Source organism: Ahaetulla prasina, chromosome 3 (assembly GCF_028640845.1).
Source record: "Ahaetulla prasina isolate Xishuangbanna chromosome 3, ASM2864084v1, whole genome shotgun sequence".
NCBI lineage: Eukaryota > Metazoa > Chordata > Lepidosauria > Squamata > Colubridae > Ahaetulla > Ahaetulla prasina.
The window spans coordinates 51,560,980-51,581,144 of record NC_080541.1 but is presented as its reverse complement, the minus strand read 5'-3'; the positions used below and the strand labels follow the sequence as shown (position 1 = coordinate 51,581,144).

At 38.7% G+C, this 20,165-nt stretch overlaps 1 protein-coding gene across 4 annotated transcripts in view; it reads left to right on the top strand.

Moving 5' to 3' along the window:
• Positions 1-20,165, top strand: part of SPIDR (scaffold protein involved in DNA repair) — a 192,556-nt gene that overhangs the window by 159,144 nt on the left and 13,247 nt on the right. For 3 of the 4 annotated variants that reach the window (XM_058177652.1, XM_058177655.1, XM_058177654.1), the window contains 5 exons: positions 9-149; positions 246-305; positions 10,537-10,747; positions 14,703-14,855; positions 17,034-17,127. In XM_058177652.1, the coding sequence (XP_058033635.1) occupies positions 9-149; positions 246-305; positions 10,537-10,747; positions 14,703-14,855; positions 17,034-17,127 (659 nt within the window). The remainder of the gene's footprint in view (positions 1-8; positions 150-245; positions 306-10,536; positions 10,748-14,702; positions 14,856-17,033; positions 17,128-20,165) is intronic. The other variant, XM_058177653.1, reaches the window with a different exon arrangement.

The following is a 20,165-nucleotide window of genomic DNA, read 5'->3' as shown; positions in this document are numbered from 1 at the left end:
ATTTTCAGCACCTTACTGCAAACCAGATTCCTCCAAGTTTCTGTTACATTCTTGCTGCTTCTGCTGATTACATTGATGCAGATGAAAGAGAACAATTGTCAAATTTATATTTTCCCCCAGCTGTTCATAGTCTCGAGGAAATTTACCAGGTATTTTTTTTCCTCGGAAATTTTACAATCAGTAAAGTAATCAATCAGTAATAGTTTGGAATTCAATATTAGCTCCAAATTTTAATTGTTTTTCAGATGGGTGATTTACCTCAGCGTTGCAGTTTTGGGGCATATGTTATATATCGAAGACTGCAGGTATTGTTTTAATGTAAATAATCTTTCTTTATATATCAACAACAGTGTGTGCATAGAGGAATCTCCCTTTATTTTATTTGCACAAAACCTTGTGAGATAGGCTGAGCTAAAAGGAAGTGACTAGATCAAAATCATTCACTTTGGTCAAACAGATTCCTGAACCTGATTCTTCTTATCCCAGTCCAAACCTAAACCACTGAATATGTTGTCAGTCTAAATGAGAATCCTTTTATATGCTAGAGGATTCTTTGGGTTTGGTAATAGGAGAATTTATTCTCCAGAAATACCTTTTCTACATTGAAATTGTTCTTTAGTTTTGAAATAGTAAATGAATTATATGTGTCTTCTATTCATTGCCATGTAAAGCTCTTTCTTTGAAAAGTGTATAAATGAAAGTTATTTTCTATTGTTATCATAAACAAACATGATATTGGTCCTATTCAGTAATAGTTCAGTTCTCCTTATCACAGTTAGTTTGTAAGATTGCTGACATGTTCTCATAATTCCAAATATACTCAACAATTCAAAAAGATGGCCAACACATTTTCTTAAATGAGGGGTCCTTGGTGCCCTCTGAGCTTGGTTGTTTTTTTGCAAATGTTCATTATCCAAACTAGCCCTGCTAACACTGATGTTATTTAGTTTGGTAATGAAATGTCTGCAAGACAACAACCAAGCTCAGAGAGCAAAATTCTCCTCATTTCAACCCTCCTTTATTGGTACAATTCCTTAAATCCTGATGCTGCCTTAGGAGTTTCATTAGAGGTTTCCATTTTTATAGTTGTTTGATTGTTATTCTGTCTTTCCTCTAAAAATTTAAGATTTACGTAGGAATTTCCTTGCTTTTTATCCCAGGAACAACAATCTCATGAAGTGGGCTCAGGGAAAATAGCTGGCGCAAAGACATCCAGTTGGTTCCCATGAATAAGGACAAATGTGAACTTGGGTGCTTCCAGTCCTACTTCATATTAGCTGTCCAATTATTAAATCAAATTACTAGATTATATAATGTCGATAGATTCCTATTAAAATTAAAAAATAATTTTAGAAAAGTTATTTACAGTAAAATGAAAGAATAAAATAAAAACAGTATTATGATACTAAAGAAGTAATGTGTTATACCTAAAATAATCTTATACATTTAGACAGTGGATAATATAAATACCCTTACAAAAAGTTTTGTATATACAGTACCAGAAAGAAGATTTTGATTGAACTGGAATTATTGCATTCACCAGAAACTACTCTGAAAGATACAAAGATGACACCAAATGCATATTTGTACGTTGAAAATATTACATAATGAGATGAGAGATGACTAAGTGTATAAATCTAGAAACTGCAGTAAAAACTGAATATATATGGGTAGATTTAATTTGCCACTCCCTCTGCCCTTTATAATCCAGATGGTTAACTCTTTATTTTTGTCTTCTTTCCAAGCTATCTTCCAAAGATTTCTAACATTTTCTTTCACTAAACATTTTATATGAGTTTGTAGGCAGCTGCTGGAGTTTGCTTGTCAGCACAGCTTTACAAATTACTCCAACAAAACATATATGACATACCTGGTTGAATTACATTCCAGAGATTTTAACTGGATATCACATTAAAATGAAATGAAACCTTCCATAAAACTATACATGGGAGACACTAAGAGTTAAAAGTCTTGTAAAATTTTGTTTGTTTTACTTACTACAATCTAATACTATTATCTGGCATTAAAAGACAACTTAAACATTAGGTTACTTTTAAGCAATAAAGTATATTTTACTTAGTAAGTTAAATAATGGTTGTCTTAACTTTTACAGAATCAGTGGTAGTTGAGTGAACTCTTTAAGCAGAAAGAAAGAAAATCGCCTTCTCAAGCATTGCTCCAGACATTTTGGGTTCTTGCATAATTTGTATGCCTCCTGGTTACATCTGCTTCATGTTTGGAAGCCTTTAATACAAGACATCAGCAAGCTCTATTGAAATTAGTTGTACATCTGGGAAATCCTCATTCCCGCAGCTAAGCATGTTCATGATGGCTATTTTATCCCTAGGTATTATATTATATTGTAGGAAGTTAGCACCCACTCTTCTCCTAGAAGAATGAAATATTTTAGAAAATACTAAAAAGGGACATAATATTATATTTCCCTGGATGAGAAATGGAGAAACATGTTTTAAAGACAAAACAGCTCCCTGCATCTTCCTGTCTCCTCCCACCTTTGTCAATGGGCCAGAGGCAGAAACTCACTCCCCCGCACACCTTTGTCAATGGTCCATCATCTGCAACACAATAGGACCCATCTAGCAACAGAAACTCACAACATGGCACCTGGGAAGATTACATCAGCCAGCAAGGCTAGCTAAGACCACCCCCCACCCCCTGGGAGTCTGACAACCAATCAGGATACTCTTCTTGTGCCTCAGGAAATTCAAAGCTCAGAGAAAGCACAAAGCCAGGGTGTGCACAGCATCTCATCCCTTTTTCTGTTCAGGAACTCAAGCCATGTGATCCTGGTCACCATTAAACCATCTTTTCAAGCAGCCTCCATGTTTCCAGTGTCTTTTTCCCCACTTGGAACTGAACCCGGATGGATGTTTTCTTTCAACAATATTATACCTAGGAAAAGGAAAAATAGGCTGTTCAACAGTGACTTTTCTACATTTACATTATTGTAAACTAGAGGGAGTTTAAACAAACTTTAAGGCAATATTTAAGATAATTTATATGTCATCCCCAGTGTTTTTCATTTCCTGAAATCATCTCTCTTCCTCCTATTTTAAAAGATACTGTCCCATCAACAGCAGGGTATACATACAAACTCCTTTTAGGACTGTGCTCCAATTATCTGTTAAACTGTACTATAATTCACAGACGTTTGTATGATGGTAAATTAGTTTATATTGGCTTGAAGAACTGCTGGAAGAGACCAATAGTGCATCTTTATAACTATGATCCTTTCACAACAACCAATCAGATTCTTTTGGGAAGTCCATAATCCGGACAAGAAAGCATTAGCCCTTTCCGGAAGATATTAAGTGGCTTTGAATTTGGAAGTTCTGGTGCACCAAATATTATAATAGATCTACTATCCTTTTTGAGATATGTATTATATTCTAAATGTGATAATAAAATAGATGTCTTTAACCCCAGAGAGGCATAGTCTATTTCTATAAATGACTCGTCATGAACTGTCCATAGAAGAGTAGTTGGGTAGCATCCAGAATATACAATTATTTCCAATTTTAGATAATCCACTTCCAGAATTACATTAACCACCCAGGAATATTCAGATTTTTCTGTCTGCATGCAACAGGGAAAAAAATGATATGTGTTGAGGGAAAATAAAAATTCCACAGCTCTATCACAGAATTTTGCACATCTGTGTTATATTCCTCTAGTTCCAAATCTTTTATAATCCCAATCCTTAAATCAGATCTTCATGACAAATCCAGCTATAAAGATATGCTTGTATTGTTTCTCAGAATTTCTGGGATGATTGGGCACAAATAAAACATGTATGCTTCTGTCTGATAATTTTATTCATTTTAACCTATCCAGTGCAGAGCAAATGGGCAGTTCAGAATGAGATGGTAGATAGATAGATAGATAGATAGATAGATAGATAGATAGATAGATAGATAGATAGATAGATAGATAGGGGTTAACCCCATTTTTATAGACATTAAATAATCTATAAATAAAGAGAGGTAGAATCTGTCAAGAATCTGTCAAGAATCTGTCAAGAATAACTAATGCAAGATACTAAGAAAATGATTGATTTTCATTCAATAAGGCAACTGATGAATCTTTTAAAATTAAATGTAAGTTAATTGTGTCCAAACATGGCTGTGTATCAGTCTTGGTCATGTCTAAGCCCTACTGTATCCCAATATAATCCACCAAACAGTTGGTGGGCACCACTGGTTGTAAGCAATAGAGCTCCCTATTAGGGTTTTTTTTCACCATCTCAGGTGGCCATAAGCAAAGTTGCCACAGGCTTTGGAGAAGACTAGAATTGTATAATAGCACAGTTGATTTGTAGTACAGCTTTTCAAATTTACAGTCTTTCTTTAGCTTCTCTGATCCTATGTTCTCAGTTTCAAAAAGTTAAAAGCATAGCCTTTGTACCAGAAACATTCCAGGTGACTTTGTTTCCTATGTGCATTAATTTTGTTTTAATTAATATGAAAAATTTTTAAAAATCATTCAGAATTCTGCAACTGAATGGCAATGTTAGCTCAAATATTTAATTGTAGGTAGTATTTTATAGTAGTCACTTAATTCTACTTTATCAGCATCTTCAAAATGGAAAAAAGATAAGCCATTATTAGGAATGAGGTCCAGAAATTAAGAAAATGTAAACAAGCTCACCTAGGTTAACTGTTCCAGAAATAAAATGTCAGGGCTAGAACTTGTTTATTAGTTCAATCTCTGCTAGCAAGGATGTGTCCTTCATAAAAGTCTACTATATCATAAAATATGAGGGAAAGACCTTGGTTCAGTTTAAAATTCTTTTGCAGACTAATTCATTCCAGGAAAAATAATCTTTTCTAACTACATTTTGTGTTTAAGAGTCAAATCTCCTCTGGTCTTCTTTTTAAATCAGAACTCCTCCAGAGAGTTAATGGAACTAAAATTCTTCAGTTCTTTCTGTGAATTGGGAAATAGAAATATTGTCTTTTTATTATTACTATTCAGAATAAGTATTATGGTACAAAAGGAAAATGAGGAAATATATTCCATCTGGGCTCGGGGAACTGTACTGTCACATAACTCAATCCTGCTGCTGTTCGTCTGTTCTGTCCTTTTTGTTCAGAACAAATTGACACACATACAGGAAGATGATGGTTTTAAAATGACTTATTGTTATTTGCTTTCTGGCTGACAGTCTTGTTGGTCAGAATCTAAAGGTTAGTAATTCAGTGTTCCAGTGTTTCTGCTTCATGTCTTTAAAAAGTATAATTAAAATTCAATTTTCAATTAACAATTGAAATGAGAACAGCAGCAAAACAAAACTGAAGAAATTATACATTGCAGTTTATTAACCCTTTTTGTCACTCATATTTTCCAGGGGCCATAAATAAAATTATTTTTATTTGAGGCCATAAATAAAATCAATATACAATTATTTGAAAAAATATAATGCAGATATCAGATTAAAGCTCTAATATTCTTGATTCTGAAGAGAAATGGTAGCTACAGAAATCTGTTAATAGAAATAGTGCTACTGTGACATTTTAAAGACTAATTGAATTGTTATGTCTACGGATGATGATATAACGCTAAGTGGAAGTATCTGCACAGTGCATGCCAATAGAACTCCGAATAGCAGACTCTCAGTTCCTGGAAGGGTCATTTGGTTCTGTGGAAATGGGTGAATTATTTATTTATTTATTTATTTATTTATTTATTTATTTATTTATTTATTTATCATATTTCTATACCGCCCTTTGCCCAAAGGACTCAGGGCGGTTTACAGCCATATTAAAACCATTTCTACAAATATTAAAATAGGATAAAATAAAATATTTAAATTTGGCTGATACTATAAAACCCATCTAAAACTCCCAACTAAAACTCCCAATTAAAACTATCAGGCCAGTCCTGCTCGATGAAACAGCCATGTTTTCAGCTCACATCGAAAAGTCCGGAGATCGGGGAGTTGGCGCATGCCTGATGGTAGTTCGTTCCAGAGGATTGGAGCTCCCACAGAGAAGGCCCTCCCCCTGGGGGTCGCCAGCCGGCATTGTCTAGCCGACGGCATCCGGAGGAGGCCCACCCTCTGGGAGCGCACTGGTCGCTGGGAGGCCGTCGGTTGCAGTAGGCGGTCCCGTAAGTAACCAGGTCCCATGCCATGAAGCGCTTTGAAGATAGTGACCAGTACCTTGAATTGCACCCGGAAGATCACCGGAAGCCAGTGCAGCCTACGCAGGAGTGGTGTTATATGGGAGCCTTGATCTGCTCCCTCTATCACCCGCGCGGCCACATTCTGGACCAGCTGAAGCCTCCGGGTGCTCTTCAAGGGAAGCCCCATGTAGAGAGCGTTACAATAGTCCAGACGGGAGGTGACCAGGGCATGGGTGACCGTCCATAGGGCATCCCGGTCTAAGAAGGGACGCAACTGGCGTATCAGGCAGACCTGATAGAAAGCTCCTCTGGCGACGGCTGTCTTTTGGTCTTCCAATGACAGTCATGCATCCAGAAGAACGCCCAGTTTACGGACCTTTGCCGTGGGGGCCAGTGACTCACCTCCACAGTCAACGATGGAATCAGCTGATTATACCGGGATGCTGGCATCCACAGCCACTCGGTCTTGGACGGGTTGAGCCGGAGCATGTTTCTCCCCACCCGCACAGCCTCCAGACACCGGGACATCACTTTGACGGCTTCGTTGGGGTGATTTGGGGTGCAAATGTACAGCTGCGTATCATCAACGTACAGATGACACTGCACCCCGAAACCATGGATGATCTCGCCCAGCGGCTTCATATAGATGTTGAACAAGAGGGGCGAGAGGACCGACCCCTGCGGCACCCCACATAGGAGGTGCCTCGCGGTCGACCTCTGCCCCCCCCCGCCAACACCGTCGGCGACCGGCCCGAGAGGAAGGAGGAGAACCATCGAAAAACGGTGCCTCCCACCCCTAACCCCTCTAGCCGCCGGAGCAGGATACCATGGTCGATGGTATCAAAAGCCACCGAGAGGTCTAATAGAACCAGGGCAGAGGAGCAACCCCTGTCCCGGGCCCTCCAGAGATCATCAACCAACGCGACCAAAGCCATCTCTGTGCTGTACCCAGGTCGGAAACCGGACTGGAACGGGTCCAGATAGACGGTTTCATCCAGGTACAGAGGGAGCTGGTAAGCAACCACACTCTCAACAACCTTCGCCACAAGTGAAGGTTGGAGACCAGACGGTAGTTCGCTAAAACAGCCGGATCCAGGGAAGGCTTCTTGAGGAGGGGTCTCACCACCGTCTCTTTCAAGGCAGTCGGAAAGACACCCTCTCTCAAAGAAGCATTAATAATTCCCTGAAGCCAGCCTCGTGTACCTTCTGTGTGGCCAGTACCATCCAGGAGGGACACGGGTCCAGTAAACATGTGGTTGCCCTCAACCTCCTCAGTATCCTGTCCATGTCCTCGGGAGCCACAGGGTCAAACTCCTCCCAGCTGGCAACCTCAAGACCTGCCCCCGTCGACCCGTCTGAATCTACCCAGTCTGTGTCCAGCCCCTCCCAAATCTGAGCGATTTTATCATGAAGATACTGTCCAAAGTCCTCAGCACGACCTTGCAGAAATTATGGCAGAAATGCTGAGAAGAAAAGGGAGATTGTGATTCTGCTCACTTCTTGTTGTTTTAAATTCAACTACAGCATTACCATTTCAATTTAAACACTCAAATTTTATAGATATTTTATAATACCTTTTGATACACCACATACCTTTAATAGTATAATCCAGGGGTCGGCAACCCTGGGGCCACAAGTGGCCCTTTGGACCTTCTGCCGTGGCTCCCTGTTCCATCACCGGTTGGTCCCGCCCCATACCCCTCTTATTTCTTTTTTGGACTCCAGCCTGAAATGGCAGGAAGCGAAGGCTGCCTTACACACAAATGTGGCGCGAAGGAGGTACAGGGCCGCTTTGCTCCTGCAATCTCCTCCCCTCTTGTGACCCCTGGCCAACTGTGGCTGAGCTGGGAGCGTGTGCAGACGCAGGGAGACCCTCCTTAAGGAAGCTGCTGCCCGCCCTGTGTTCTTTACAGAAAGAGGGGGGAGAGAGGGGGAGATAGGAGAGAGACATAGGGAATGGTTTTGTGGCTGGGTAGGCATGGCTAGGGTCATGTGACTGGGTGGGAGTGACTGACATCAAGTTTGCCATGTCCACCCAGGTTTTGTGGCTCTGTGTGTTTTTTTTCTGTAGGAAACCGTTCCACGTGGCTCTTTGAGTGTTTAAGGTTGCTGACCCCTGGTATAATCTATACATGTTTCTTTGACTTCTGAGAGGGCCTACTTTCAGGAAAGTGTGCCTATGCATTTTATATCAAAACCTTGAATGACAAAAATGTCAAATGATAAAAGTTGAACAAAATTTTAATCTGAAGTAATTTTGCAGTATTTTCAAGAATCTTCAAGAACCTTTCAGTGTTTATATTCACTATTTAATAGTAAATTTCTTAATACAAAGCTGAAACTCTTTGGGTCTAGAATGAGCTACAAAAGGTAAGCAATTTCATTATGAGATCATCTGTTTTGATGACCTTTATCTTTTGTTGAATATATTTATCTTCCTGTCCCAAATAGGATATTTTTGTTGCTAGAATAGATGTTTTTGTTTCTCCTGCTACCTTTTATGAATCATATAGTTTGTATGCATCCTTGAAAAAAATGTCGAAATTTATCCAGGAAGAAAACTTCCATGTTTATATCTATAGAGTTTCTACCAAGAAAATTACATTACACAGAATAGGAATAATGCTTCTGGTATTTTTTTTTATTAAAAAAAACACTTAACAATTGTTTAAAATTTCAAAATAATACTAGTCAAAGGCATCACATCATATATCATGTTTGAATTGCTCAATAATTATGTAATCTTCAAAGTGACTTATTTGAAAACCAATGCATATAAGGAAAACATTTATATTTAAACCTTAATTAAGGGTGAAATATTCATAGTTGGAGGCAGGACTTAATGCTTTTTAGTGGCCAAAAACTTCTATGCGTGGAAAGATGAGGTAAATTAGGGAAGCTCAGAATTTTTCTAAGGGAATTGGAATAAGTCTATGAGATTTATGTTCAAGTCTATCTTCAGCCATGGAATTTGACTGGATGATTACCAGTCAGTATTCAGCCCAACCTACTTTAAAGAATTGTTATTCAAATAAAATTGGAAAAAAAGAGTATCATGTACACTGTATTGCATTCTTGGAGGAAAAACAAGATATGAAACTAACAAAAGAAGTGAAATTTAGAATTTACAGGTTGTACTGGTATTTTTCATTTCAAAATTTTACTTACTTTCAGCCCATGTAGTAGAGTTGATTCTGGAAATTGCAAAAGGGGACTCACAGAGCTGCAAATCATACCTGCACTATAGTGACTTTCAGTTTGACCAATAAGATGGGTTGTAATGGTTTGCTGTGTCGAATTGCTACAGGTAGACATCACTTAACAACTGCCTACTTTAGCAACTATTCAAAGATATGACAGCACTTAAGAAATAACTTTATGAACAGTCCTTGCATTTATGACTGTTGCCCTATCGCTACAGTCACACAAATTCAGGTGTTTTATAACCAGCAGGTATTTACAATGATCATAATGTTTCATGGTCATGTGCTTGTCACACTTTACAGCTGGCTTTAAACAAGCACAATCAATTGAAAGCCTGGCAGTAAAATTGCAGCTAACAAAAAAACAGAGTTGGAAGGGACCTTGGAGGTCTTCTAGTCTCACCCTCTGATCAAGCAGGAAACCCTGTAATATTTCACACAAATGATTCTCAAATCTCTTCTTAAAAATCTGTGATGTCTTGCTTAATGACTGTGAGATATTCTCTTAATGATTGTGATAGAAGTGAGTTTGCAAATTCCTCACAGACACTTGATAACTCACTTAATGACCACATGTCTTAGTGACAAGAGTGGTGTCAGTTATGGTTGTTAAATGAAAATTAACTGTGTAGCAACTTTGAATATGGTACAGCACCCACCCTTTTACTTTCTAAGTTTCAAATCTAGTCATATCACATAGTTGATTTATTGCAGTCAATAGACAGCAATGATGATCATTGATTTTATCCCAGCACATATACAGGACCTGGATGTCTTTCTGGAGTACAACCATAATTACCTCCTGATGTTCTGAAGATTTACAAAAGATCTAGTGATTCTATATGTCACCTGAAACGATATAAATTTTTAGCCAATATTTTGAGCTTGGGTAGTGCTGGTTAAGGGTGAGATATGGGAAGAAGAGAAACAATGTGCAGCCATTATCTTAAAATCACTCTAAATAGAATAAAGTTGTGCCATAAAAATTTGGCAATTTTTTTCTCTGAACTTCAGTTTGGAGGGTAGAGTAGGTTGCATGTGTTGTATGATCCATTGATTGTACTCTGATTAAATGCTGCTAGCTAAATTGAAGTTTTCATCTGCTTCATTGTCTTTAATTTTATGCTGGTTAGAAAATATTTTTCTTAAACTTTAACATTTAATTTTTTTTCTCCCCTTGCAACCCTAGGAAATGGCCAGCACTTCCCCAGACCAAAGGCAATTTTGGCTATTTGTCACTGATTTCTCACTGCAAAGAGAGTCTGAGAACAATTCTGGAACCCCCAAAACGCTACCTGTCTCAGTTTCTTCATCATGTGTGATTGATGTGGAAGTAATGGAAGCATTCAAGAGCTCATCCCCTTGTATTGTTTTCTTCAAGGATGCTATGTGTAGAAATGGTAAGGGTTAGTATTTCATAACAAAATAGAAATAAATACAAACAAGCAGAAATTAAAAGAATGAATACAAACATGTTATAATGCATATAAATACACATAGTTTTTAAACATATCATTAAATCTTGAGGACCTAAAATAATATATATCAGTCTTTCCATTAAATAGAAAACAGTCTCTGCACAAACTGAAAGCAAACAGAAATCTGAAATCCAAGATTATAAATTTATACATTACCCAGAGTTGCTTTGGATTATAAAATGGGCAGCATATAAATATAAATAAATAAATAAATAATAACCAAATAATCTGGTCTCACATCACTTTTCCAACTTCTAAGAATAATGCGTTGATTAGAAATAGATCTAGCAAACGGAGGGCTATTAAACCCAAATAATGAGGCAATCTGAATTGGATATCATATGCAATATGAGAATATAATATGCCCCCTAATCCCTTTTATACTTGCAATAGCCAGTCATCCTTAAACATTCTCTGGGTATCCAAATAAGCATAAAAATTAATATATTGTTGATTTCTTAAGATCTTACATTTAATGTTCTTTAAAACCTTATTCACTGAATTGTTAAAACAGGATAAATGAATAAAATTCATACCAATTTAGTGTTCATGTTCACCTCCCCAGCAAGAAGATGTGGATAATTCTTCCAAAAGCAAATCACAGAGCTTTCAAAGAGCATGGAGCAACAGTGATAGGAAACTTAATTACCCTGATATCTGTTGGGAGACAAATTCTGCCAAGCATGGTACTTGCAGGAAATTCCTGGCTCATCTTAACTGACAACTTTCTTAGCTTGATATATCCTAACTTTTTCCTTCAAAGAATATAGCGCAAGAAGATAAGGCATATTTGACCAGATATCAACAAATACAGAATGCTTTGTTGATGAAACTGACCATGAGAACGCTGGGAGAAAGTGAGCTGGCATTTTTTATTTTAAGGAAAACAAAATATGATACTGAGATAGAATCGCAAATACTAAAAGTTGGAATGCCCTGAGGATAATAAAGAATGCCAAGAACAGTAAAAAAAAGGCTTATTTGTATATCTTCAAAATAAAAACAAAAAATAAATTACTTTACACATTCTTCATTTACTACAACAAAATCTGTATAACAAGTAACAAAAAAAGAGTCTGAACTCTTATTTGGATCAATTTTTTAAATAAAATTTTTATCCCATAGCAATAAATTGTGCAGAGCAGAATTAAGGGCAGAATTGTAATTTGGAATTGATGAAAGCATGAGTAGACAATATTATTTTATTCTTAATGAATTTAAATCTCTAGGTTGGATGATTTGACTAACAGTTTCACCAAGTGCTTACATTATTTCTGAGACATCCTGGACAGTATCCTGGACTTGTATAAAATACAAGATGCTTGTAGGAGACAAAATGTCTCTATGTTCAAAAGGGTAAGTGGAGGAGGACCCAGAAAACTACAGACCAGTCAGTCTGAGATTCATAGAGCAGATCATAAACAAGTAGATATGTAAGCACCTTGAAATGAATGTAGTAATTACCAAGTAACAGCATTATTTAAAAAAAAAAAATTTTCATTGGGAAACTTTTTTAATAGTGGGATTAATACGGACATAATACATCTTGGTTTTAGTAAAGCATTTGATAAAATACCCTAATATACAACCATCTCGGAGATAACAAGAACACAATAATATTTTGACTTTATTTTATTTTGTGTCAAATAATTACACCAGTTGTGGGCATCACACTTAAAAAGCATTCAGAGAAACTGAAATAGGTAGAAAGAAGGGTAGTGAAGATGATCAAAGAACTGGAAACTAAGTTTTCTGAAGACAGTGAAGAAACTGGGAATGTTTAACCTTGAAAAGAGAAGACTGGGAGAAACTAAAATAGTATACTCAAGTACTTGAAAGAATGTCAGACAAGATGATTTTGACTTGAATTCAGAGTCACAGGCAGGCAGATTCCAGCTGAATGACAGAGGAAAAAATCCTAACACTGAGAAATGTTTGATGAGGGAACCAATTTGTAGGTGGACTCTATTTAATGTTTTCAATCAGGTTTAGACCAAAATATCATCAGGCTACTTTCAAAATGTTGCCAAGAAAACTGCAGGGACTTGTCACCAGGAGTCAAGATTGATTTGAAAGTACAAAATTCATTTATCATAAAATAAATGCATCTATGTATCTTCTAAATGCTGAAAAATTGGAAGTTAAATGCAGTTCCTGAGGAAGTGTGTTATTTGGCCTGGAAACAACAAAAGAGAATACTTTCATTCATTGGAAAGATGGGCCTCTAACAGATATTAATAATTGGACAGTTTTATCAGAAATGATAGCAAGCAATCTGCCTTTTCTTTATAATGGTCAAACTGCCCTCTCCCGCAGGATCACCCGATAATTACGTTTTCATAGTTTTCATTACCATCCAGATTGTTCTCCAGATCTCTCCTAATACAAACATAAACATTGCACAATAAAAGGGAGTTTCTTCAGCCTCTATACTCATTCCTTAGCCCCAAATTAAAAAGATATCTGACACTTGGACATTACAATACATGAAGAATAGAGAGTCAAATCTTATTTTCTGTGATATTTGCTGTGTTTGTTAATTAAAGGATTTTTAGCATACCCACTCTTTCTTTACAAGTGGAAAAGCTTTGAAAGCAGCTTATTTACTAAATAAGATGACTTTCCTACATCTAGGCCATCCCTACCAACAGAAACTAGAGAGTGATGATGACTTGAAAGGAAGAAGGGACTAAATAATAAGAAAACATAGAGGCTATATTTTAGAATTGTAGAGTTTTATAATGACAATGGAATGGAAACCAGTGGAACTGTATTGTTAACAAAGTTGAAGAAGCAATCCTTCTTTTCATGCTTTCCACTGCTTAATCTTTATTGATTTGATAGCATACCAGCATACTTCAAGTTGTTGCTGAGAACACTTGATATATAATAATTTAATGTGCACCAGTAAAACCAGTTTGTTGTGTGTTACATATCCAGTCTAGTTGTATCAAATGGGAAGGAATTGTAGGGAATTATGCACCAGAATAAGTTTTATTGTTTACATTATAACTGCTTATCTCACTTCTGGAATACGTTCATTGTTGTTAACACTACTCCATCCTATAATCTAAGTTGTTTCTCTAAATATAATGGCCCAAGCCTAACTTTTATTTTAAATAATAAATCATTCTTGTAGGTATTTCAGTGAAGAGCTACTGGTTAAGACATCAGGCTAAAAACTAGGGGACTGCAAGTTTTAGTCCTACCTTTGGCACAAAGCTAACTGGGTGACCTTGGGCTTTGTCTCAGCACTAGGAAAAAGCCAGTGGCAAAGCACTTCTGAAAAATCTTCCCAAGAAAACTTGTCCAGGCAGTTTCCAAGAATCGGACTCCATTGAATGGAAGGGGCGGGGGAAAGTATCTGGATAGAGTTTCCACTATAGTATTAGTATCATTGCCAGTACTCTAGCTAACACTACTTGAGAAGAATAAAATTAAGTTCTAATCATGTTCAGTATAAGCTAATCAGTTCATATTTGGTCATTGCTGGCTATCAGATTTAAACTCTGGCCTATTTGCACAAATCTCTTGCCATGCTTCCAGAACTGAATCATCCAGGTTACACCCCTCTGGGCAAAGATTTGACTATTTTGTTCCGGGGAGCAAAGTGCAACATGTGAATAAGTTTGGAATAACTCCCAATCCACCATTAAAAGATAAAGAAAATTCAACGTGCAGCCAATTTCCTTTCTAAATAAAACCAGGTTAGTGGATGCTGGCAGACTATTAACAAGAATAGACTACTTATTTGACTGAATCAGACTAAACAAGCTTACTGAAATGCTTGCAGGAATTTTTCTTTATTGGCTTAGATAATTAACATAGCCACTTTTTCCTTTGTTACTGTAACTTATCAAAATGTCTTTGTTGGCAGGTAAGATTATTTGCATTGAACGTACAGTTCTCTTGCTACAAAAGCCCCTTTTGTGTAGGACTGCTGGTGCTGACATCACTGAACTGACTGGTCCTGTCAAACTAGATTATCTGGATTCTACTACTCAAATTAATTCTATTTGTACTGTAAGAGGTTTGTAACTATATTTTTTGTTATTTAAAATCTTAATGCTAACTGTTCTTTTGCCTGTTTTCCAAGAGTATATGACAAATTATATTCCTTGTTTCTTTAATTAATAATTTCCATTTGAACAAGGTATAGTTGACACCTCTGGTGCAGTAGCAGATTATTAAAATGGCAATGATACTTTTTATAATAGTTCTGTTGGTAGTTTATGGGTGGCATTATATTGGATATATAATGGGTAACTTGGGTAACTCCATTTATATAATGGGATGGTTGCAAAGATAAATTGGGAATGCCTATATGTACCGCCTTGAAAACCTGGGAAGAAAATTGGGGCTCTGGCTTACATTTCTACTTTATCTGGTCTTTCATCATTATTGAAGGTTTTTTTTTAATTCATTGTAAAGCTTAAACCGTATATAAAAATAATATATATATACATTGCTTTTCTCACAACCTTGAATTAATTACATATTCCTGCACTGATGTCTAGTACAGGTAGTCCTCGATTTACAACTGTTCATTTAGTGATGATTCAAAGTTACAACGGCACTGAGAAAATGATTTATGACTGTTTTTCACACTTACAATAATTGTGGCATTTCCATGGTGATATGATCAAAATTCAGATGTTTGACAACTGACTCATATTTATGATGGTTGTGGTGTCCTGGGGTCATTTGCTCACCATTTGCTAAATTCTGACAAGCAAAGTCAATGGAGAAGTGAGATTCACTTAACAACTGTGTTATTGACTTAACAACTGCAGTGATTCATTTAACAACTGTGGCAAGAAACCTTTTAAAGTGGGATAAAATTCATTTAACAAATGTCTTACTTAGCAAAAGAATTTTTGGTCAGTTGTGGTTGTAAGTAAAGGACTACCTGTGTATAGGATTTTTGCCAGAAATTATTTTCCTAATAATTTCATTTATCAAAAGACAAGCTTGTTACTCAACCCCTCAGGGCTTTCTGAGCAATTTGCCTTTGACACTGTAGGATTGACAATTGTAATCCATTTATTTGCAGGTGTTTTAAGATTACTCATTTATATGTTTTGCTTGCAAACATTAATGTTTATTGCTTGGCTCAGCAAACTGCTATTGTTCTAAATCTTTTTACTAGCCTTCCCATAAAATACCCATCTTGCTTGATTTATAACACTAAACAACAATGCTTACTAGTGATCCAAATATCTGACTGACCTTCAGTTCTTCAATGTTTCTAGTCACGTATATGGCTTGGGAAAACATACTTAAATCTCAGTTACCTAGATATAAATAAAGAATAATTCCTCGTATTAAACCAGTATAAATGCTTTTTAAAAACTCTGTCATGTCTGTTTTTCTTCTTCACTTTGGTTTGTTTCAGATGAAAGTAATAGCTATCTTTAGGCAAGTATGTCAGAACTTCATAAAATGAGATATGAAAATCTTTTTGTTCAAATGACTTCTCTAAAGGATGGGACAAATAGCAATAGAACTTAGACTTATATACTGCTTCACAGTACTTTACAGCCCACTCTAAGCAGTTTACAGAGTGGGCATATTACCCCCAACAATCTGGGTCCTCATTGTACTGAACTTGGAAGGACAGATGGCTGAGTCAGCCTTGAGCCAGAGAGCCTAGAATTGCTGGCAGAATTGGCAGAATTAGCCTGCAATACTGTATTCTAAGCACTGTGTCACCACAGCTGATCAGTTTATGGAATAAATTTAGGAAATTATCCATTAACTATAATTCCCTTTTTCATCCATATCAGAAAACTATTTAATAGCTCTAGATAAGCCAGAATATTTAATCATCATTTAAATTTGACTTCATGCCCTGGTATTGTTAATCAGAATTTTCTGGTTCAAAGGAGGTCTGGTTTGTTGACTTTTACCATTAAGACAGAAACTAAGGGAGGCAGTATTTGCTGGCAAAAAATATTAATTTCTTAGCTTATTAAATTGGCTATATTATCACTCAAACTTTGTGTTTGAAAATATTTTCTCTTTGATATGGAAAGAGAGAAATTAGAAAAATAATAAAACATAGGTTACAACTTTTTTAATACTTAGAACAACTAGGATTGGATTACAATTAAATCTGAAATCAATGGAAATCTAAATATTGCTAATTATGCTTATAAAAAGAAGAAAAGGTATTTCAAACAGACAAATTATTTTATCTTTTTTTCAGGTACTGTAGTTGGGATTAATGAGAGAACTGCTTTCTCTTGGCCTATATGTAACAGATGTGGCAATGAAAAAATAGATCAGGATCCACAAAACAAGTAAGAACATGTTGAATTAACTGGCATATTGATGATCCAGTAGGTCAGGGGTGACAAACTCACGTCGTCACATCACGTATCACGACTTTTCCCCCTTAGCTAAAATGGGGGTGGGCGTGATCAGCACATGTTGCGTTGGGCCTGCGAGTCTGAGACCCCTGCAGTAGGTATTCATGTACAAAGTCTTACTTCACCAAAAGGTATACAGAAATGGAATAAAAAGTTTTCAATGTTATCTTGGGCAATTTGTATCCTGGGCCTTTATCTATTTTTGGTCCAGATTTTATAGCTACATTGTATAATTTCATCCAAAGGTAGAAACTTATTATCAACAAAAAATTAAATGACATATTTCATACATCAAATAGTCTCTTTCTTCTAATTTCCTTTGACTTTATACCGGTATTAGCATAATATATCAATATAGGAAGGAAAGAACTGTGATTCTCAAAAAGTACAAAACTTTGGAAATCATGTAAATTGGCAAAGATTCAGGTTATTTATTTATTTATTTATTTATCAAACTTATATACCGCACCATCTCCCAGAGGACTCAGGGCGGTTCACAGGCATATTAAAAACAATATAATAAATAAACATTAAAACCCAGTTAAAACTAAATATTATCATGGCCTGATCACTAAAACAGTAAAAACCGGTAAAACCCCCATTAAAATTTAGCTAAAACATTTTATTCTTAGGCTAGTCCCGCACGCTGAAAGAATAGAGTCTTCAGTTCACGTCTGAAGGTCCGGAGGTCGGGGAGTTGTCGTAATCCCGGAGGAAGCTCGTTCCACAGGGCTGGTGCCGCCACAGAGAAGGCCCTCCCCCTGGGGGTCGCCAACCTACATTGTTTGGTCGACGGCACCCTGAGGAGGCCCACTCTGTGGGAGCACACAGGTCATTGGGAGGCAATCGGCGGCAGAAGGCGGTATCGAAGGTATCCCGGTCCTAAGCCATGGAGCGCTTTAAAGGTGGTAACCAAAACCTTGAATTGCACCCGGAAGACTACCAGTAGCCAGTGTAGGCCGTGCAGGATAGGTGTTATATGGGAGCAGCATGGTGCTCCCTCTATCACCCACGCGGCCGCGTTCTGGACTAACTGGAGCCTCCGGGTGCTCTTCAAGGGGAGTCCCATGTAGAGAGCATTGCAATAGTCCAGGCGGGAAGTGACGAGGGCGTGAGTGACCGTGCGTAAGGCGTCCCGGTCAAGGAAGGGGCGCAACTGGCGGATCAGGTGAACCTGATAAAAAGCTCCCCTGGCGACGGCTGTCAAATGATCCTCTAAGGACAGCCGATCGTCCAGGAGAACGCCTAAGTTACGCACTCCCTCCCTGGGGGTCAGTACTTCCTCCCCCACAGTCAGCGATGGTGTAAGCTGACTGTACCGGGACGCCGGTACCCATAGCCACTCTGTCTTGGAAGGGTTGAGTCGGAGCCTGTTCCTCCCCATCCAGACCCGCACGGCCTCAAGACACCGGCCCATCACCTCAACGGCTTCATTGGGGTGGTTCGGGGTGGAAATGTACAGCTGAGTATCATCAGCGTACAGATGATAATCCACCCCGAAACCACGGATAACCTCACCCAGCGGCTTCATATAGATGTTGAACAGGAGAGGCAAGAGAACAGACCCCTGAGGCACCCCACAAGTGAGGCACCTTGGGGTCGACCTCTGCCCCCCTGCCAACACCGTCTGCGAACGGTCAGAGAGATAGGAGGAGAACCATCGATAAAGGGTGCCTCCCACTCCCAATCCCCCCAACCGTCGCAGCAGGATACCATGGTCGATGGTATCAAAAGCCGCCGAGAGATCTAATAGAACCAGGACAGAGGAACAACCCCTGTCCCGGGCTCTCCAGAGGTCATCCACCAACGCGACCAAAGCCGTCTCGGTGCTGTAACCGGGTCTGAAACCGGACTGGAACGGGTCCAGATAGACAGTTTCCTCCAGGTGTTGAGGAAGCTGGTTTGCCACCACACTCTCAACAACCTTCGCTAAAAAGCAAAGGTTGGAGACTGGACGATAGTTCGCTAAAACAGCCGGGTCAGGAGGGCTTCTTGAGGAGGGCCTCACCACCGCCTCTTTCAAAGCGGCGGGAAGACACCTCCAACAAAGAAGCGTTGGTAACTTCCTGAGCCAGCCTCGTAACCTCCCGAGTGGCCAGCACCATCCAGGAGGGACACGGGTCCAATAAACATGTGGTGGAGTTCAACCTACCCAACAACCTGTCCATGTCCTCAGGAGTCACAGGATCGAACTCAGCCCAGATAACATTCTCAAGACTTGTCTCCGCCATCCCACCTGAATCTATCCAATCAGTGTCCAAGCCGTCCCGAATCTGAGCGATTTTATCAGACAGATACTGAACAAAATCCTCAGCATGTCCCTGTAAGGGGTCCTCCCGAGCCTCCTGCATGAGCAGGGAGCGGGTCACCCTAAACAGGGTGGCTGGGCGATTATCTGCCGATGCGATGAGTGCGGAGAAATAGTTATGTTTCACCGCCCTGATCGCCACTAGGTAGGTCTGAATATATGACCTTACTAGTGTTCGGTCAGGTTCGGAGCGGCTGGACCTCCAAGCGCTCTCTAGGCTTCTTTTCCGGCGCTTCATCTCTCTCAGCTCCTTGTTATACCAAGGAGCTGGTCGAGTTCGTCGCCGGGTCAGAAGCCACAAAGGCACGACGCGGTCTAAGGCGCCAGCGGCCGCCTCATCCCAGGCGGCCGCCAGCTCCTCAGCCGAGCCGTGGGCTAACTCCCTCGGAAATGGCCCAAGCTCCGTCAGAAACCTCTCGGGGTCCATCAGGCGCCTGGGACGGAACCATTGAACCGGTTCCGTCTCCCTGCGGTGAGGTGTAGCGGTCCGAAAGTCTAGCTGAAGGAGTAAATGATCTGACCATGACAAGGGTTGAGATATTAATTCCCCTAACTCCAGATCATTTAGCCACTGTCCCGAGACGAAAATCAAGTCCAGTGTGTTACCCCCGACGTGGGTGGGGACCGCAACTACCTGGGTCAGGTCCAAGGCCGTCATGGA